Raw genomic sequence first — 22525 nt, 5'->3', positions numbered from 1 at the left:
CCTGAGGGTGCTCACATTGTATGGTCAGCTCTCCCATCACACAGCACCAAAACCTCTGACTGAATTGTTAGGGTGGGTTCAGACTACGGAATCCGCGTGGATAAATTCAGAGGGATTCCGTTGCTCATACCTGTTCACGGCGGTGCACATATCTGACGGCTCCATAGACACCATTCTATGGCCAGGCGGATTCCGCATTCCTTTATGACTTGTTCTCTGTATATTGTCTGTTCCTGGCTTTGGCTTAAAAAATCGGCCAGATAAATTGTTATATATCTTTTTGTGTGTAAAAGGACCCTTATATAGTATCTGCATGAAGTCTGTGTCTTTCCTCGTGTGAGTGTGCAAAGGACTTGGACTTCCTGTGTTTGGGCTCATTTTGGACAGAGAAAAGACACAATATCTGCACGGAGAGAGCATGGAGCACAGTTTGGCCAAATGTATAACATTTATATAAAGATAGGAAAAAAAAATCATACACTTTAAGCATAAAAAGAATGGAACAGTCCAGGACGATGGATTTGAAACAAAGAGAACTATTTGAGATTTGCCTCTAGATTGCATCCAGTTCAGATCTTCCACATTGATGGATAATGCTTGTTACTCGGCAGATCCTGTATTTCTGTCAGCACAGTCTGGTATAAGGAAGCCCATGAGGAGGGATTATCAATAATGTTCATTATTATCAAGGCTTAAGAAGTTTCACATTTTTTCCAGCAATAACATTTGATGGCTAGTCTATCTGTAACAAAGACTTTGCCATATAATTCTTTATAATATGTTGCTTTGTTGGCTGTATAACAGTTGTTAGCCTCTCTGTTCTTCCTATGTAGTATTATCAATGCTCCCTGCTCTGAGAGAGGCGTTAATGCAGCAGCTGAATTCAGAAAGTCTTACAAGTTTGCTGAAAAACAGGTATTCTTAATATTGAATCCATCAGATTAATTTATAGTTTAATTTTAAAAGTATTATTGGTAAAATTCTGTCCATGCACACATTATGATGCTGGGAGCCGCACATACCCCCCCCCCCCCGCTGTGCTGTATATACTTATACAGAGGCTGCAAGACACAGCAATCATGTTGGGCAGCCCCTGGGTACTGTATATAACAATGTGTACTGTACACCTGCTCTGCATAGTGCTGTTAGGCAGCGCTAGATCAGAGCAGGCGATCGGGAGTTCCCGACACACGTGTTGGTGTCGGCAAGGGGGACCCCTTACTGCTGACACTAACCAAAAATGAGCAATAATATTAATGATATTATAACTTTAATAAGGCAATATATTAAAAACTATTTGTCTCCAGAGTAAAAAACATAATTTCGGATCATCTGTAATTTGTGCCCAAACAATTCCCTTAGTCAGTGACAGCCCACCCAGCCAGTCACTGACTGTAAATTATGTACAGTATTTATGTGAGTGTATGTCCTATACTCCAATGATGTTCAATATTTGTGTATGTTGTATGTTAGTGTATGTTGTATACCCCAATGATGTGCAGTATTTATGTGAGTGTATGTTGTATACTCCATGGGCTTTGGTTTTGTTTTCATACATTTCATGTATTTGTTGTTCACCTAAAATTAAATGATTTTGTTCTGCAGACCATCAAACAAGATAGAAATATGGGAAGATCTAAAGATTATTAGTAAGTACTGTACCATCTGAGTAAACTTTGTGCTTAGTTTTCAGAATTACATTCATATTACATGATAAAGAAGACTTAATTATGGTATTATGGTAATATGGTATTCTAATTATTTGCCGTGTTTGAATAGATATTTTTCAGCATTTTTTAACAGTTACTTTTTGAGTATCTCTTTGGAAAGCATGTCCATAGATTTCTGTTACTGAGACTCTGTCAGCAGGTTTATGATGTCCCATCTATGGGTAGCATAAACTAGTGACAGAGAAGCTGAACACAATGTTTTATCGCTTACGTAGTTCGGAGCAGCTGATTCAAAAATCTCCTTCTAAATAACACTGACTCTGAGCACCGCAAGCTAGTCCTCTCTATTATGTGTGTGTCTCAGTGATTCTCGATATTTATGAGCACTAGCTCAACTTTCAAATCAACTAGTGCCAGAGATTTTTAATTTACTTCTATTTAAAAATCTCCATTCTTTCAGCACTTACCAGCTGCTGCATGTCCTGCAGGAAGTGGTGTATTCTTTTCAGTCTGGGAAGCAGCATAGGTTTTTTTGTGTGGATTTGCTACTGCTCTGGAGAGTTCCTATCATGCACAGAGGGGGCAGCAGAGAACACTGTGTCAGACAGAAAATATTACACTACTTCCTGCAGGATATACAGCAGTTGATAAGTACTGGAAGACTGGAAATATTTAAGTAGAAGTAAACTACAAATCTATGTAACTTTCTGAAACCAGTTGATTTACAACTTACTCTAAGTTGTTACTCTTACAATGGGTTGTTTATGTTATCAGTGGTGTAAAACAAAACTGCATGCATAATAATATGCTTAGTCTTTTATTAATGGACTAAAACAAATCTTCCACTTTCCCAAGAGAAAGTATCTGACCAGTAACAATAAAGGCAAAGGTTTTGGGGTACTATATGTGATTTGTATGGATAAAAATATTGAAGGTATTTATTGTGTTTTCCCCTGTTATTTGCAGGCTTTACTAGAAGCATGGTGGCAGTTTACAGTACATGCATGCTTGTTGTGCTTCTGAGAGTTCAGCTAAACATTATTGGTGGATATATCTACCTAGATAATTCTTCAGTGGCAAAGAATGGCAATGTAAGTAAAAAAAAATGTTAGATTGAATACTAGTTTGATTTTACAACATTTAGTCGATAGTTCATAATAATCACTCCACAGGGATATATACAACAATATAAACAATGTCACAGAGCACGTGTACCAACGGTTGGAACTTTGTCAGCTTTTCAGAGAAAGTTAATTCCAGAAGTTTACAGAGCACTTGATCTGTGCTGGCTATTTGAAGTTAGTGCCCACCATGTTTTCTGCCATGAGCTCCAAAACTGTTCAAAAGTGTGCACTACTGACTCCAAAAGAATGCTGGTCCAAAGAATGCCGTCTCTGCACGGAAAGTTTTTTGCAGACGTTGTAATGCCCCCTTAGGGTCCGTTTACACGCACAGATAAATTGCTTAAGCAAACAACAAGCAATGATTTTTTTCTTTTAGACAAAAAGATAAATCACTACAGCCCAAAACATGCAATCAGTGATGTATAAACCAATTTTCATTTGCTGTTTGATTGTTACCACGTTTACACCAGAAGATTATCGCTTAAATTGTAATAATTTAAGGATTTATTGCACAATAATAGTTTTGTGTAAAGGGCTCTTTTCTATGCTTCCTGGCCACTATTATTACTGAGCTCTGGTCCCACTGTGTGCTTTTAGGTACAGGGTCAGCATGTGGTATGGCCCACACAATGGCTGCAGTGGAGACCCTCCTCAGCCACTGATTGGTTAAGCAGGAAATACTTTGACCCCCAATCTCAGAAGCACTGTGCAGCAGGACTGGAGCTTCATGATATCAGAGGTGGTGGGGAAGTGAGCAAAGAAGAGATGAGCAAATTTACAGTACAAACGAAGCAAAGTGCTTTGTTAGCGCAGCAATCTGCTTATCAGCCTTCTGCCTTTGAAGTCCATGCTGCTCTGTGCCACTCCACCCTGGGTGCCTGGAAAAGCTGGATCCACTCCTGGGAGAGTTTCCCAGGACTGGATCCAGCTTTTCCAGGCACCCAGGGTGAAGTGGCAGACCTCTAAAGCAGCAGGCTGGTAAGCAGATTGTAGAGCTTGCGAAGTGATTCGCTTCATTTGTACTGTAAGGAAAGTGAGTATAGCTTTTTTTTTTTTCTGTTCACATTTTTATGTGTTTTTTTTGTGGAATTTAAACATTGTCCAATAATACAGTAAACGGTTTAAAACAAATAGTTAAAAAAATAGTTGGTTTGTATAATGGACACGTACTGTAATGACTGGGAAATAGCAACGCTGGAAAATTCTTCATACAGGAAGGATAGCACAGAGAGAAGCAGAGGTGGAGTAGCCACTTAGTAGCCTAATAGACTACTATGTACTGGTAATTTTGACATTTTTGGGGGGCAATCCTCTTTAATGGTTTATTATCTATGCTCAGACCTTTGCTCTTCACTATAACATTGTGGGCAAGATGTAATTTTGTTTTTAACATTGGAAGAACAAGAGCTGTAACTGTGAATCATCCCTCTGACAGCATTTATTCTGTCTAATGAAATGTTATTCCTATTTCAGGGATTGCAGGCATCCCCCGAGGTACAACAACAATATCTGTCCAGCATTCAGCACCTCCTAGGAGATGGTAAGATTTCATTATATTCTTTACTGCTCTTCAGCAGACCACTATTACTACATGTCACAATATCTGAGACTACATGGTGTAAGAAACTTGGCCTGTCATTTCTTTTACCTTAGGTCTCACTGAACTGATAACACTTGTGAAGCAGGCCGTACAAAAGGTGCTTGGCAGGTGAGTCTATTAGGATGTGAAGAGATTGTCCAGGGAAATCTTACACTAAACATTCTGCCTTTCTGTGGTATAAAACAACAAATAAGCCATACAGTACTTGCTGCCCCTACTGCTTCCACTGTGCGATCTTCTGGTCCAAGCCGTGTTTCTGATTCTGCCAGCTCACACTGATGTCCTGCTCCCCCCCCCCCATTCAGCTCTGTGATTGGATGAGCAGGGAGTGTCCCACTTATGTCCCATAAGGAGAAGCCAGCAAAACGAGAACACACCTGGGACCAAAAGATTGCACAGCAGGGAAGCAAAGGGGCATAAGTATGGCTAGTTTGCTTTATGCTATGGGGAGGGACTAGAGGGGTACTTGAGAGATTTTTTTTTCCTTCACATCAGCTGCTCTCAGAAAGTTATACAGATTTGTAAATGACTAATTATTAAGAATCTCCAGGCTTCCAGTGCTTATCAGCTGCTGTATGTCCTGAAAGAAGTGGTGTATTCTTTCCAGTCTGACACAGTGCTCTCTGCTGCCACCTCTGGCTGGACCAGTAGCAAATCCCCATAGAAAACCTCTACTGCTCTGTAAATTTCCTGACATGGACAGAGGTGGCAGCATAGAGAATAAAGAAAGAGAAAGAATACACCACTTCCTGCAGGACATATACTGTATGACATAGAGGTAAATTACAAATCTATATAACTTTCTAAAACCAATTGATTTCCTGGGCAACCTCTTTAATGATGGTTGTACTTTTTTGACACTATTCGAGATTCAATGTTTAAAATCTTTTATTAGTGTAAACTAGTGCACAACGATGAAAATACAAAATGATTGTCAAGCAGTGCTAAGTATATAAGAAAATAGATAAAGCGTTCCAGCATTACAGTTTTTACATACTGCAAAATTTAAACACATAAATAGGCAAACAGAAAAAGATTGTATGCAAATAGAAAGATTGTGCACCCCAAATGTTATACAACAATATTACAGTAATGCGTTGGATGCTTTAGTGCCCATCTGCAGCTGTATCATTGTTTTCCTACAGTGGTAAGCACACTTTTTTTTTTTTTTTACTTATAGTGTAAGTAGTGCAAGTACTAAATATCCTCAGCAGAGCATAAGACTCCCAGATGGCCTTCTTTCCATAGTGCATCCTGTTGATTTCTGTTCCCTAAATGATGAGCTTGCACCTTGCTATCCACATAATGTAAAGGGAAATGTGATACTTAGCTTGCTTTTAGCTGTGCAGAGAGGAGATGAAGAGGCACAGAGCATTCAGACAATGTCCTCCTGGCTCTTCCTCTTCATTCTAGCAGTTTTGTCTAGTGGGGTCTGGGTGCTGAGACCTCCACTGATGTAAACTTCTGACACAACGCTCTCAAATGATAGGTAAAGTTTAAAGGGGTATTGTGGTCAGGTAAAATATAAATCATCCCCTCTTCTGGAGACTAACAATTTGTTAAGTTAAAGACATGTATGGAACAAATTGTTAGTCTCCAGGAGGGGGTCTGATACAACATGTATTTTACCTGAGTGGAATACCCCTTTATGGGTTTTTTCCCTTGACAAGGTTCAGAAGGATTTTTGATATGTGAACCTAACCTGTTTAGGAGTCTCAAAAACATAATGAAATTTGTCACCCTATGTATTCTATCTTACCAGTTTCTCTCTAAAGCAGTGTCTTTCACTTACTGATTTGGAGCAATACATTAAAGAAATCCGTACATTGGTGGAAGATTGTAATAAGACCTCAGATCTGGAGGCATCACAGAGCAAGTCACTTTTATGTCGTTTCATGATGCCAGATGAAGAGAACCCTCTGACTTCTCAGGTATTTATTCCATAGAACTATAGAATGTACGTGGGCAGAAGGGATTTACTACATTTGTACATTCTTTGTGAGCTGAAACAGAGAGTCATGATGGTCTAAGCTTTAAACAGCTGATAATGACAATCTGCTTAGGGAGGGGGGGGGGGGTTATAACCAGGAGTCAGGACACTGTACATAGTAAGAACACAGGTATGTACACAATAGATAGTTTCCCAAGACTTTATGCTGCTGAAAAGGGGGAGAGGGTTGCCGCCCAGGGTGTCGACTTGATGCAGGCTCCTGGTTGTGGGGCACTTGTTCTAGAAGGGCAGGGAAATTTTTTTTTTCCTGCTTAAGTGTTGTTTTTCAAATGCAAGCACGTCCATAGGACATGTCAGGAGGTTAGGTTAGGTGAGTAAGCTAAGGGGATTTGACTACTGGGGAAATTACATACAGGAGGAGCTGGCTACTGTGAAAACTTCCTACAGGGAGGTACCTGGCTTCTAAGAATGCTATCAACAGAGGGGAACTGGCTACTTGGGATAATGCCTACAAGTGGGTACCTAGCTACAGGGAAAACATGAGACAACAGGTTGTGAGCCTCCAGGTGATTTGCACTGACTATACAATCTCAGCTAATCTTGTTGTGCTAGTGCACCTTGCAAACCCAGTGTATTAATAGCCCCTTCTCCCCTACATGCCATCTATTGTAGTGTACTATACAGATTGCCAGCCCAGCACAATGCAAGCAACAGCACAAAGTAATGACCTAGTGGGGAGGAGTATGTGATGTGTTCTGCTGCGCTGTGATTATTTGGCTAGAAAAGTCAGGGAAAGAAATAACCTGCATGTAATACTGGAAAACAGCTAACCCTGGTCCCACCCATAATGTAGTGAATAAGAAATTCACTGTGCATTATGGAGGGGAGGCTCAGTGGTTCAGTAAAGCTGCGAGAGCAATAAAATCATCTTGTCACCACTTGGAAGATTTAATGTGATAAAATGATACATTGTATACAGTCTCATTGGTGAACAGAATGAAGTATATGATTTACAAATGTACAAAGGTATAAGTGCACCTGCTAAAAGGTGGACCAAGGAACAGAGGGGGGGATGCTACCGCTAGTATCAATGACACCTCATAACAAAAACAGAATTTTTAGGATGAAATTTATTTTCTAACATACTGGTAAAATAGACCCAATAGGGGAGATTTATGAAAGGGTGTAAATATACACCTGGTGTAAACTGCCCACTGCAACCAATCACAGCTCAGCTTTCAGCTCTGGTCAAATTAAAGATGAGCTGTAAATTGGTTGCTGTGGGCAGTTTACACCAGGTGGATATTAACACCCTTTCAAAAATCTCCCCCAATATTTTACGTATGACAATACCTTTTATAAATGCCGAATAGTTTTATGCAAAAGAACACTGCAGAGACACCATCACATGTCTCGACGTCAGTGAACTAGCCAGACCTTCCCTCCGGGAAGGAACAACCAAGCCAAAGCGTTCTCCAGTCAAGGAAACCACCTCAGCAAGGTATCCATCCACAGACAGCCGTTTCGGGGTTTTTGCCCCTCATCAGTGTGGAGTAGGTTTCTGGCTAGTGGGAGCAATGACTAGTAAGTGCATGCAAAAGGACGCTGGTTGACCTCAGGGAGATCAACCAAAACACCGCAGAGACACCATCACGTGTCTCAACGTCAGTGTATTCTAGAACATTGCCCCCTGGGAAATCGAATATGCAAAAGAACACTGCAGAGACACCATCACATGTCTCGACGTCAGTGAACTAGCCAGACCTTCCCTCCGGGAAGGAACAACCAAGCCAAAGCGTTCTCCAGTCAAGGAAACCACCTCAGCAAGGTATCCATCCACAGACAGCCGTTTCAGGGTTTTTGCCCCTCATCAGTGTGGAGTTTTATGACGTCTTGTCTAGACATGAACCGTTGTGATTTTCAGTCACATTTCTGGAAGGCGCAGACAGGGAATCTGGAGTCATTCTATAATTTGTCATAAAGAAAATAGAACACTAAAAGGCAACACAGGAACAAGTCAGTCTGACCTTGTCTATATCTACAGCCTCTCTATTTCTCAGGATTTCATAGTGTTACCATATTACATCCATTTATCACATTTAATAATCATTAACTTGGACGTGTTCCTCCTTCATTTGTTCCTTCTGAAATGCCGGTTTTATAGATCAACCTGAAGATAGAGTTAGGTTAATATGTATATTAAGGCCTCCTTAGCATGTGTAAAAAATATCTTATCTTTTATAACAGTCCAAAGGATCAAACACTCTTTGGAGATTTTGTACCTATGATCACATGCAGCCCTTTTTTCCCCCTATGATTTGTTACTTTACTTTTGCACATTGGGCCTCTTAATAGCCAGTCAGATCGTTTATATCATTAAAGAGGATATTGGGACTCTCCTCAATATTAGATTGATGGGTTCAAACTCTTTAACAACCACGCCGCCAATGGGTGTCTATTCACGTATCTGTTTTGTTCTGATCACCTGCTGCCGTTGCAGCTTCTTGATTAATCACACTTTCTATTTTTAAAAGATAAGCATACCCACTGAAGTTAGGTCTTATTATTATTATTATTATTATTATTATTATTATTATTATTATTATTATTATTATAGCACCAGTGTCCTGCTATTTAGGATATACACCCTCTGCCCCCCTCAGCATGTTTCGGCACCATTCGCTTCATTTGTCAAGAGGTTTAGTGGACACTGTGTTAAAGATGATGCTCCGAGGGTTTTAGAAGCTCTCATCTTGACATCATTAGTGTGCTGCTAGCCTATTGCATAGGTGGACCTCCCCCTGTTTTCTGTTCAGTCCAATAGGACTAAATGTGTCAACCAAAACTTATTAGAGAATTTACTAACAGCTAGGCTGATTGGCAAATGTCATTGGAGAGAGTGATTATACAGATGCTCAGGAAGACCTGCCAGATTATCTGCCAAAGATTTGAAGCCAAAGCCAGAAATGGATTTGAAAAGAGGATAAATCTCAGACTTTCCTTTATGACCTAATTTCTGATTATAGTCTGTTCCTGGTTTTGGCTTCAAATCTTTGGCAGATAATCTGTCAAATAATCTTTCTGTGTAAATGGACCCTTGGATGGAATACAAATCGAGTCCTTGTATTGCACATGTGACGAAGGAGTTAGCCAGGAATCCCCTCAGAGTCTTGAAGTCTTGAACGTGTCACTAAGGGGACTTTTTTTTTTTTTTTTTTGTAATGGTTGAATTTGCCCTCTAAAGGCCCTATTACACTCAATGATTATCGGCCGTATTTGGCCAATATTGGCCGTTATGGACGATAATCCTCTGGTGTAATAGAAGACAACGATCAGCCGTCATGAACAATGTCGGCTGATCGTTGCTGTCGTTTGTCTTTCAACATGTTGAAAGACAAACGACCAGGATAGCAAAGAGCTGCTGTCGTCGCTCTGTGGAACAGGAGCGGCAGCAGCAGACCACTGCTATCTTCTATGGGCTGCCTGGACGATCACCTGGGCAGCCTGCGCTCGTTTGCTCTTCAACATCTCCTTGTGTAATAGGGGCTTACCTGCCTGTCTACGACCCTGTGGGTATGGAACAAGAAAATTTTCCCTGGATAACCTCTTTAAACAATTACAGCTCTCCCGGAATCATATTGATACATGATGCCAGGACAGCTGCAAGCCCACTTTGCAGCTTCATGCTTCGTAACCTACGTAACCACAGTGCCCATTTAAATGGCGAAATGCTGAAATTTCTAGTTCTTCCGCTACGGAAAGTATGACATTTGCTTGTACAAACCAACATTAAATATAAATGTTACAGAAGCTGCAGCACCTTTTTTCATCTGATCAGTGGGGGAATCGGGAGTTGGAATAATTAACATTGTAATCCTATAGATAGGTCATCAATTTTGGATGAAAATTACACTAAGAGAAAAAGAATAATTTGGCGCATGTCACTATTTATTAACCTGTATAAACAAGGCATGATAAGCCATTTAAAAACCCTTAACTTTGCTTAGAAATATGGGCAAATGAGCCAACCAAAGGGGGAGCCCTTTAATAAGGGCAATACTTGGGGATCAGACCTAGAAGAATATTACAGCTCACTAAAATCCATATAAAGCCATAAAAATTTGGACACAATATAACCCAATGCATATAGATAGTGCTGAATGCAAATAAAGAAGTTCTAAAGCTATATATGAATACATACTGTGAGAGTATATACATGTACTGCAGTTTCCCCATACAAATATATGTTACAGGGAAATAAAACATAATTAGGTATAGGAAGCCAATTTGTTCCCATAATCCCCACTCATATCATTGTGCTAAAGATTGTTGGCAGTAAAAGCCCACCTGGTCCATCTAGTCTGCCCTTTTTAAGGCCCTATTCCACGGAACTACTATCGGCACTTACGGCCGATAATCGTCCTGTGGAGTAGAATGCAACGATCAGCCGACGTCGTTCAAGTCAGCTGATCGTTGAGGTCGTTTGTCTTTTAACATGTGAGAAATAGCGGCAGCAGCGAGCAGGGAACGAGGAGCAAACGAGCGCTCACAGCTCCTCACTGTTGGCCCGTGGAATAGGGGCTTTAGTATTTCCTTTCTTATTATGTTAGAATAGGTATATGTTAATCCCAGGCAGGTTTACATTCTGTTGTTGTAGATTTTCCAAGCATCTACTACTCTTTGAGTAATATTTTCTCACGTTGCTTCTGATCTTTCCCCCAAGTAACCTCTCATTGTGTCCTCTTGTTCTTGAATTAAGTTTTTTTTTTTTTTTTTTTTTTCTCAAAACATATTTAGGGTGCCTTCACACCTACCGGATCCACAGCGGATCTCACTTCTGCGAATTTGGAGCGAGATCCACTGCGGATCCGGTACCATTCACCCTAATGATAGCACATACCCGCAGCGGGATTGACATCCCGCTGTGAGTATGAGCTTTAACCCCCTGATGCCCGCAGCCCCGCCGCATCCCCGCCTCCTGCAGCTCCACCGCTGCCCCCATCAGCCCCGGCGACTGCATCCCCAATCGCCGCCCGCACGCATCCTCGATCAACGCCTGCATCCCCCATCATCTCTGCAGCCCATCTGCATTCCCGATCATCCCCCCAGCCGGCACGCATCCCCGATCGCCGCCCGCAGCCCCCCGCTTCATCCCTGCAGCCCGCCGGCCGCCGAGAGCATACATTACCTGCTCCTCGGCGCAGCTGCTGGGATGATGCGGGCGGGCTGCGGGGATGATCTGGGATGCATGATGGCTGCAGGGATGATGGGGGATGCAAGCGGCGATCGGGAATGCGTGATGGCTGCAGGGATGATGGGGGATGCGGGCGGCGATCGGGGATGCGGGCGCCGGGGCTGATGGGGGCAGCGGTGGAGCTGCAGGAGGCGGGGATGCAGCAGGGCTGCGGCCATCGGGGGGTTAAAGCTCATACTCACAGTGGGATGTCAATCCCGCTGCGGGTATGTGCTATCATTAGGGTGAATGGTACCGGATCCGCAGTGGATCTCGCTCCGAATTCGCAGAAGTGAGATCCGCTGTGGATCCGGTAGGTGTGAAGGCACCCTTAAAGGTTTCAATCAAGTCCCCCCTTTCTCTTCCTATCTCACATATTGTTAAAGCAATACCTCTCACTTAAAAAAATGTTAAACTACATTAACCCCTCAGAGTGGTGACATAGTATATTTTAGTGCTCCCACTGAGCCCCTGATGATCCCCTCTATGGTGCAGAGCTAATTTTAGGGGGCGGGCCCAGAGCTGGGTTGTTTGCCATTATACACACAGGGGATACCCCTACTCCTCCCTGCTATTAACATGTAACCAAAGTGCAAGCTACTTCCATTTAAACATTTGCTGTGTTTTTTTGTGTTTGTTTTTATTAGATTATACTTATTTAGGCGTTTATCAATGTATACAGTCAACATAGAAGAGAGAATAATTGTATCAGAACAGAAACATCAAATGATGTATAACACCAACAAGAAAAATAAGCAAAAATAAAAAGAACTATCTCTTATTCTGTGCGAGAGATAAAGTGAGGTGGAGAACCTAGCCTGCCATCAACCAGTGCACTTATGTGTATAATGGAGCCTGGGGTGGCAGTAGGCCATTAAAAGGACATTGAATATGACAGTCAGTTATCTCAAGAAGGGATTGAGAAACATTTGCAGTAAGCTTCTACAATTTTGTAGAAGTATCCAACCACTTTCCATAGAACAATTCATATTTACAGAAACATTTTCCTCTCTCCGATCTGATTGCAGCATTCTTCCTGGGAAGAACAGAGTCCATCGAGAAGCAATGGTATTTCATGCCTGATATAAAACATATTCATCGTTTGCAATAGGGGTCGTTTGAGATCGTTTATCGTTGAAAAATCGCTTTGTGTAATAGTACCCTAATACTAGATGGGTTATGAATGTTGGTGGTAAGGCCCCCTTCAATTCAGTGATTAGTAGGTTTACAACACAGCAGATAAGCAAGTTGTCCTGACAGTGGTTTGCAGTCAGGCTAGAATAGGGGCAATGATCACCTTGGATATGTTGCATACCACACCATTCTAAATCCGCATTCATCTATCAGCCAATAGTGAGAAAAGATCAGCAATGATGTGACTTTCAGCCAAGGTAAACATTTATTTGCTTTTACTAGGCATGTGGACTAACCGAGAAGGACATCACCACCATCCGCCTTTTGAATGAAACCAGAGACATGTTGGAGAGGTAAAGTAAAAATTGGCTTCGTATGTGTGATGTGAACTGTGTGCAATCTCTGATCTGTGCACACTTTTTCCAGCAGTTCTAGCTGGTTGTGATGTGTTCTGAAAACTCCTATATGGCTTGTTCCCCTAGTGATTTGTAGGTTATGCTCACCACCTCTGGAAATGATTTCTTTTACTTGACTTCAAGATGTTTGCAGCAGATTCTTTTAAAAAGCATAGTCGCAAATTTTTTTTTTTATTATTTTTTTTTTTTTTTTAATATTTAAATCAACGCTATTCATATGGCCACTAGATGTCTCCCTTCGCTGCACATGTGTACAGCTGCTGCATGTCCACATTAAAATTTGATCTGTCTCACTTTATGCGGGTATAGCTCAGTAATGCTGTAACTTATCTATGCGATTCTGAGAATGTTTGTTTGTTTTTATCACATTGTACTTTAGGTTAGTGGTAAATTTTGGCCGATATCTGTAAATTTCCTTGCCCCATTTCATGAAAAAAAATTACAATTTGCATTTTGTGCAATTACTGTGTGGGTTTACTCATGTGATAATTTTATTTGCTGCGTGGTTACGCATCTGCTGATGCACTTTTTACATTTATTATTGCATTAGGGGGTTATGGGCATTATGTGCATATTGCGCTTCATTTATTTATATTTTTTTGTGTTCTTTATTTTCCTGTCCCACCATGGGGACTTTACAATTAGATTGCCTGATGACAGGCAGAATACATTGCAGTGCATTGCATTGTTATTTGCCTGTCATAGGTGATTGCTGATTAGTCACTGTAGCTATGACACTGGAAGCCTCCAGTTGTTGTAACTACCATGGCACTAACTCTCCCTCTGTTCTGCCCTATAGATGCTGTGATTACACTGATTGAACCATCTATACGGTTAAAGAGGTTAAACTAATCCCCTATCCACAAACAAATAAGAGAATGTGTGTGTGTGTGGGGGGGGGGGGGGGGGGGGGGCGACCTCTATACCCCCTGGTGATATCCAGATCGATCCCTGGCTTCTTTGTTTTGTTATGGATATGGCCCATTCATTCTCTATGTTGCCACCGGAGGGAGCAGAGTATAGCATTAATCTCTGTCCAATGGCTCCACAGGAATTAAAAGAGCTGTGGGTGACATGCTGTACCCGTGGCTGTATTCAAAACAAAAGTCGGGGGACGATCTGGGTGTCACTAGGGGGTATGAAGGTTGGACCCCCCCATGATCCCTTAATTGTGCCCTATCCTGTGGATAGGGGACTAGTTAGTTTAGGGTGGACAACCTCTTAAACTGCCACGATCCCAGCTCAGTTCAGGTTGCGGCAGATTCTGCACCCTTTTCATCTGAGGATATCAGTAGCCCTCTGCGTTGGGTTGCTCATTTTGTTCTGGGAGCAGTGGTGCCTCCTACAGCTCACTGAGGGTTAACTCCCTGGCACCATTGCTCCCAGAACAACCTGAGCAACACAGAGGGCCACTGATACCAAATGCAGCACAGTTTGCACATACGAAAAGGTATCCCTTTACAGGGGTTTGAAAGGCAAACTGACAGGCACTCTGCTCCCATTCCGATAAACTGTTTGGTGCCACACTACAGGGAACAGAGTTTGTCTCTGCTAACTGTGTAGCAGTGGCAACCTCCTCTAACTGAAGCTGAGCTCCTATTCACTTGAATGGGACCTGAGCTGCCATTACTAATCACCACGGCTACACAATGTTTAGTGACAATGTGACTGCGTAGTGCAGCACCAAACTACTTTTTTCTATTTTCCCATTCTAAAACCTAGGTGCCTCCTATTATCAAGTGCGTCTTATAAAGCGAAAAATGTGGTATATAGATTTGTAACTTACATCTATTTAATAAATCTGCAGTCTTCCAGTACTTATCATCTGCTGTATGTCCAGCAGGAAGTACTGTATTCTTTCCAGTCTGACGCTGTGCTCTGCTGCCACCTCTGTCCATGTCAGGAACTGTCCAGGGCAGTAGAAAATCGCCATAGAAAACCTCTCCTGCTCTGGACAGTTCCTGACATGGACAGAGGTGACAGCAGAGAGCACTGTGTCAGACTGGAAAAAATAAACCACTTCCTGCATCACATACAGCAGCTGATAGACTGGAGATTTTCAAATCTCGGATGCCCAACAGAAAATCTGCTGCGATACGGTGTGTGTGAAGCTACCCTAAAAGCTATTTCTTTTCTCCAGCATATCCCATTAACTGTGTGTATTTATCTGATCTGTGTTTTAAGTCAGGACTTCGGCACAGTGTTGAACTCATGTTTGAATCGAGGATTCGGAAGACTTCTTGACAGCATTGCAGAGTTTTTTCGACCAACAGAGCAAGAATTAAATCACAACAGCTCATTAAACAGGTATGTTCTATCTGTTCCCTCACATCACTACATAAGCATACTTACCCTGCTCCTCCTGCTGCTCTCACTGTGCAATCTTCTGGTCCTAGCTGTGTTCCCATATTCTAGACTTCTGCTGAGGACCTGCCCAGCTCTGTGATTTGCAGCACAGGAACACACTCAGGACTGGTGGATAGCACAGCAGGGGGCAAGGGATTTATGATTTCCCTGTTGAATAAAAGTGACTTCCTGAATGGACACTAATTCAATCTGAAGTCACACACTCCCGGAAGCACTCCTCTAATTGTTTTAACTCATTATGTAGCTAGTCCACCAGTTTATATAATTCAGTTAGTATTACCTCATTAAGTTACTACTTTCTATGTGAAAATTCCTTGAATCCCCCCTCCTCTTAGCTTATTTAGAAAAATAATAAATAGAGGTAAAGATTAAACCTTCCTCTCAGCAGGCAGAGATGGTACAGCTGCCCATGTGATGCTGAGCTGATACATTATGGGTTTGAAACAGAGAGAATGCAGTTTTAAATGTGTAGATACAGCAGAGCTGAAATGATAATGATGACACTGCAGGAATAGTGGTGGTAAATGTGTATTATATAAGAGGATCTGGGAGTGCTTTTTTAAAGTGGCACTCCGGTGAATTTTTTTTCCAAATTAATTGATTATAAAGTTATACAAATTTGTAAATCACTTCTATTACAAAATCTCACATTTTCCAGCACTTATTAGCTGCTGCACGTCCTGCATGAAGTGGTGTATTCTTTCGAGTCTGAAACAGTGCTTTCTGCTGCCACATGTCTGTGACAGGAACTGTCCAGAGCAGTAGCAAATCCCCATAGAAAACCTCTCCTACTCTGGACAGTTCCTGATATGGACAGAGGTGGCAGCAGAGAGCACTGTGTCAGACTGGAAAGAATACACCACTTCCTGCAGGACATACAACAGCTGATAAGTACTGGAAGACTTGAGATTTGTAAATAGAAGTAAATTACAAATCTGTATAACATTCTGAAACCAGTTGATTTTAAAAAAAACAAAAATTGTTGCATTACCCCTATAATGTATAATAAAAAATGTTTAAGTTCCCACGTTTAGTTTGTCTCTACCTAATATATATCGACAAAAAGAAAAAAATACATTTTCACTTTATAATATTTAAATGAATCCTCTAAACTTTTTTACAGCCTTTCCAACATTAGTCTTCCACTGGCCAAAATTATCCCTATAGTTAATGGACAGATTCACTCCATCTGTAGTGAAATGCCCAACCACTTTGTCCAGGTAAGCACTTTTTTAGATAGTGTATAGATTGTGACTTTCTGCCCTGTGGCAATTGTGTTACCACTCCTCTATTCACTTATCCATTCATGGGATGATTCCTTTAAGTCCTGAGTCTCCCCTCTAAATGGAGAGGTGGTCATGCATGTACATTTTCTCTCCATTCAATTTCAGTGGTACTGCTCAGTACTAGAGATGAGCAAGCCCTCCGAGGTTCATGTTTATACGAAACTGAACTATTGGCTTTTGATTCCTGCTGTCTGCCCGCTCCGTAGAGAGGGTGGATGCAGCCTGAGGACCACCTGGAAAACTGGGATACAGCCTATGACCTATATCTGTATCCCAGTTTTCCAGGTGGTCCTCAGGCTGCATCCACCCTCTCTACAGAGCGGGCAGACAGCAGGAATCAGAAGCCGAAAGTTCAGGTTCGTATGAACCTGAACCTCACCCAGCCCGCTTATCTCTACTCAGTACCCATACCCATTTAAATGTAGCGATTTGGGTTTTTTTTAGTTCTCCAATGCATGCTGTATTGCTGTGTTATTGTCTACTGAGAGTACAAGTGCTTGGAATAGGGAAAACAATGCAGCATGTAAAGTGAGTATGTGTCCATACTTCCCACATGGGGCTCTGTTTCCACATAAAAAAATAGGCTGCAAAAAATAGACTAAAAGCGATTTGGTACATTTTTTAATTGTTCTTTGGTTTTGCTCCTTTTTTTTTTTAGCTGTTTTGCAATCAATGTATGCATGAGATCTAACAATGTTAAAATGGTTGTACTGGGACCGCTGATCCCTACTAATCTGACTGACTTTAAATAGGTTGTTCAGACCATCACCTATAGGTAGAATCAGCAGAGAGATGCACTTGCTAAGCTTTTTTTCTCAATGCTCTGTCTTTATAGCAGGAGACTGATTTCAATAGAAGTCTATGGGACCACCTACTGCAGTCAGATAGAGGAGCTTAAAGGGGTAATCTAGAGAAAAAAAATAAACTGGTGTTAGAAATTTATATGGATTTGTAAATTACTGCTATTTAAAAAAAAATCTCTGGTCTACCAATACGTACCAGCTGCTGTATATGCTGCAGGAAGTGCTGTATTCTTTCCAGTCTGACACCGTGCTCCCACCTCTGTCCATGTAAGGAACTGTCCAGAGCAGCAGTAAAGTGTAGTATCTGTTTTTATCAGTTTAATATCTGAGACGTCCCCTATCTGGGGACCATATATTAAATGGATTTTTAGAACAGGGAGATGGAAAAAGAGCTTGCTTTGTCCTCTCCAGGCATTGACCTGGTATTGCAGTGCTTTCAGGTTCAGTGCATAAAATAGTGCTCTGGAAAGTTCCTGACATGGACAGAGGTGGCAGCAGAGAGCACTATTTCAGGCTGGAACAAAATACTCCACTTCCTGTAGGACATACAGCAGCTGATAAGTACTGGAAGACTGGAGATGTTTAATCGACTGTATAAAACTTTCTGACACCAGTTCATTAAAACTTTTGCCATGTCTCTAGGACATTTTTTAAAATAAACTGGTGCACTTTAATGCAGTGTCAGATTTACTTGTCATAAAAGTCTATTTTGGAACCACTTTAACCCGTTAACACCACAGCCACTTTTGGCACCAAGGACCAAGGCATATTTTTCAAATGTCTTGCTTTATGTGCTAATAATGTAAACTTGTCCAAGAGGTTCTAAGATTCACCCTTTATCTATGAAAAACTCTAAAATGTCATAAAAATATAAATATAAAATAATTAGCATTTTTCTAGGTTTTTAATTCTCTGCATGTAAGAAACATAGCAAGACAACACAAATGAGAGAATTCGCACTCATAATATACACCTACGACTATGCCTGGCCCTATCTATAAAACATACAAACACTCCCAAAAAGAGAGCAGCAGACCGCCGCTTTCTTCAGTGGGCCATCTGGACAATAAGGATCGCCTGGGCCGCCCCTTCCGGAGCCCCACCAGCTCCTCCCTCTTACTCTCTGTGCACTACAAATCAAAATTAACTAAAGGAACATTAAATTAGACAAAACTAAAAGGTTACATCAATTTCACCAATATGAATTTCAAGCACAGTTACCACTCTCTAAACACACACATCTCCTCACTCCTCTCCCTGTGACCTCCTGAGCCATGTTTGGCTCCCTTTTTTATACCATCATGCTGCATTGTTTTCCTTTATACTTGCGGACATCCTGCCTCTAACTTGTTAGAAAGAACCCCTTTGATCATTGCAGGGCCAACATATCAGTTGGTCTCACATTGTTATATTGCATCTGTAAACACTCTTACCTGTGAAACCAAGTGACGACCCGATGTGAGAATCTTGGCAAACAATGGGTATTTAGCACTTTTGCAATCCAGACATGCCACAATATACATAGTCCTACATTTCCTTAAATGAATACCTAATAAAATATATCTGCCTGCTGTAAGATTTTCTAAGGTCCATTTCTTACAACTGGGATCTATACACCATTCTATTACATCACTGGTATCGTCTGTATGCACCATTCTATTACATCACTGGTATCATCTGTATGCACCATTCTATTACATCACTGTTATCATCTGTATGCACCATTCTATTACATCACTGTTATCATCTGTATGCAGTGTTGCACTGGCCCACCAGAGGATCTTCCGGTGGGCCCCCAGCTTAAGAACATGCACTAACACTGACTGACATGTTTCTCGCTGGTTCTTCATTGGTGGGCCCCCAGGATCATTTCCTCTGGTGGGCCCCAGATACCCCAGTCCAACACTGTCTGTATGCACTTTTCTATTCCATCACTGGTATCATCTGTATGCACTATTCTATTCCATCACTGGTATCATCTGTATGCACTATACTATTCCATCACTGGTATCATCTGTATGCACTATTCTATTCCATCACTGGTATCATCTGTATGCACTATTCTATTCCATCACTGGTATCATCTGTGTGCACTATTCTATTCCATCACTGGTATCATCTGTATGCACTATTCTATTCCATCACTGGTATCATCTGTATGCACTATTCTATTCCATCACTGGTATCATCTGTATGCACTATACTATTCCATCACTGGTATCATCTGTATGCACTATACTATTCCATCACTGGTATCATCTGTATGCACTATTCTATTCCATCACTGGTATCATCTGTGTGCACTATTCTATTCCATCACTGGTATCATCTGTATGCACTATTCTATTCCATCACTGGTATCATCTGTATGCACTATTCTATTCCATCACTGGTATCATCTGTATGCACTATTCTATTCCATCACTGGTATCATCTGTATGCACTATTCTATTCCATCACTGGTATCAGAATATATTCACCATTCTGTTACTTCACTGGTATAAGCTCCCAGTGGCAGGGGAGAGGACAGAGATTGTGGCAGTGCACTCTGCCAGCCTTTCCCTCTCTCTCTCTGTGGCCTCTGTAAACAGCCAGGACACCCCTCTCTCTCTGTGGCCTCTGTAAACAGCCAGGACACCCCTCTCTAACTGTCAGGCTCTGTAAACAGCCAGGACACCCCTCTCTCCCTGTCAGGCTCTGTAAACAGCCAGGACACCCCTCTCTCCCTGTCAGGCTCTGTAAACAGCCAGGACACCCCTCTCTCCCTGTCAGGCTCTGTAAACAGCCAGGACACCCCTCTCTCCCTGTCAGGCTCTGTAAACAGCCAGTTTCACACAGTGCTCTCTGCTGACATCTCTGGCCGAGACAGGACCAAAAGATGTCAGCAGAAAGCACGGTGTCACACTGAAAATAAAACATCATTTCCTGCATGACATATAATAGCTAATAAGTATGGGAAGACTTGAGATTTTTTAATAGAAGTAAATTACAAATCTATATAACTTTCTGATACTGGTTCATTTGAAAGAAAAAGATTCACTGGATAACTCCTTTTAAAGGAGTTATCCAGTGCTACAAAAACATGGCCACTTTCTTTCTGAGACAACACGACTCTTGTCTCCAGTTCAGGTGCGGTTTGCAATTAAGCTCCATTCATTTCAATGGAACTGAGCAGCAAAACCTGCACCCAAGCTGGAGACAAGAGTGGGGCTGTCTCTGGAAGAAAGTGGCCATGTTTTTGTAGCGCTGGATAACCCCTTTAACTAATTCATGTACCTGTTTGCGCTAAATTGCAGCAACCCCAGACAAACATGTACGTGAAAATAATTTGTCCTCCTATATCAAACATGCTGAAATGATGGGATAAATTTGTTACTGATGTTTATTTCAACATCTGTTTTGTCTGTAAATGGATTATTCTATAGGATCTCTTGCTCATGGAACAAGTAAAGGACTTTGCTGCCAATGTGTATGAAGCTTTTAGCACACCCCAGCAGCTTGAGAAGTAATGGTCCACCACACTGTCTCCTGAGAAGCCACAATGTTTACAGCCGGTGTGTGACATTCCCCTTTTAAAAATACGGTGTCTCCTTCCGGACCTGCGGAATGGATGTCTGCTGTCAGTGCTGTACAAGAAAGATGTCACTACTGCTTCTACTCATCAGGATGTCATTTACAGCAGATTCATGGGAGACCTCCAGTCCTATCTTTACCTAATACTATATGAGATCTATACATTTTCATTTTTGGTACAAAAGATGCATTAACTTTATAGTCCAATCCAAAATACTGTGGCATAAAGAGCTTACAGATATATATTAAATATATCTGCTTTATAAATATAGGCGGTACTAAAAGGCCATATTAACCCCTGGTTTTAAACAGAATATTGCTAAGTCATAACTACTTTTATACTTAAGATAAAACTAGTAAAACACAAAATACAAGAAACTTTAAGGGGATTTCTTTTTTCAAATGAACTCGTTTTAGAACATTATATGGATTTGTAATTTACTTCTATCTAAAAATCTCCAGTATTTATCAGCTGCTGTTTGACCTGCAGGAAGTGCTGTATTCTTTCCAGTCTGACACAGTGCTCTCTGCTGCCACCTCTGTCCATGTCAGGAACTGTGCAGAGCAGGAGATTTTCAGTGAGGATTTACTACAGCTCTGGACAGTTCTTGACAAGGACAGAGGTGGCAGCAGAGAGCACTGTTGTCAGACTGGAAAGAATACACCACTTCCTTCAGCACATACAGCAGTTGAAGACTGGAGATTTTTTAATAGAAGTAAAATTACAAACCTGTAAAATTTTCTGAAACCAGTTCACTATAAAGAAAAAAACAAAACACCAGAGTACCGCTTTTAATAGGTTGTAGTCACCCAGCCTATTTGTGAAGAGAGCATCATATGTTTGTTTCACTTTTTCCCCCCTTTTGACCATATCCATTTTGCTAGTAAAGACAGAACGGAACCATGTGCTGACTTTAGATCGTGACTACTGTATTGATGCTGCTTTGAAATATTTTGTGTTGTACGTTTTGTTATATCCAGTGAAATTCAGGTATTTCCCTTTTTAGAGCGCTGAAATAGTTTTTTGTTTTCTTTGTTATGGCTCCATCCACAGATAGACAACAGTCAATTGTCCGATGGAAACTCCACCACATATGTAGAACCTTATTTTTCCTAGATACTATTAATTTTAAAACGCGCTGCCTTCTTTATTCTAGAAAAAAAGAGAATACAGACATTTTCTGTACATTGTTTTAAATTGTCCAGATAAAGTAGAAAAGTTAAAATATCAGTGACGCTCTCAACCATTTTTTTTATATTTCTATGAATTATTGACTGACTTTACCACAATAATACAGATATTGTGCTGCTAAAGACACCTTATTGCCAAGCAGCTAAGCTCAAGGCTTCGGGACAGGTTCATGCTGA

At 41.2% G+C, this 22525-nt stretch overlaps 1 protein-coding gene and 1 pseudogene across 3 annotated transcripts in view; both read left to right on the top strand.

The window, feature by feature from the left end:
• Positions 1-21696, top strand: part of PEX3 (peroxisomal biogenesis factor 3) — a 38390-nt gene extending 16694 nt beyond the window's left edge. For all 3 annotated transcript variants that reach the window (XM_069975036.1, XM_069975037.1, XM_069975035.1), the window contains exons 4-13: positions 834-915; positions 1606-1649; positions 2637-2761; positions 4268-4334; positions 4448-4502; positions 6157-6325; positions 12995-13065; positions 15313-15435; positions 16619-16715; positions 21010-21696. In XM_069975036.1, the coding sequence (XP_069831137.1) occupies positions 834-915; positions 1606-1649; positions 2637-2761; positions 4268-4334; positions 4448-4502; positions 6157-6325; positions 12995-13065; positions 15313-15435; positions 16619-16715; positions 21010-21093 (917 nt within the window). In that variant the 3' untranslated portion in view covers positions 21094-21696. The remainder of the gene's footprint in view (positions 1-833; positions 916-1605; positions 1650-2636; positions 2762-4267; positions 4335-4447; positions 4503-6156; positions 6326-12994; positions 13066-15312; positions 15436-16618; positions 16716-21009) is intronic.
• Positions 17838-18040, top strand: LOC138796149 (U2 spliceosomal RNA; annotated as a pseudogene).
• Positions 21697-22525: the final 829 nt, after the last annotated feature.

The sequence above is a fragment of the Dendropsophus ebraccatus genome, chromosome 6 (assembly GCF_027789765.1).
Source record: "Dendropsophus ebraccatus isolate aDenEbr1 chromosome 6, aDenEbr1.pat, whole genome shotgun sequence".
Taxonomy (NCBI): Eukaryota; Metazoa; Chordata; class Amphibia; order Anura; family Hylidae; genus Dendropsophus; species Dendropsophus ebraccatus.
Note: the sequence above shows the minus strand (reverse complement) of the source record. Positions and strands in the feature narration are given on the sequence as shown.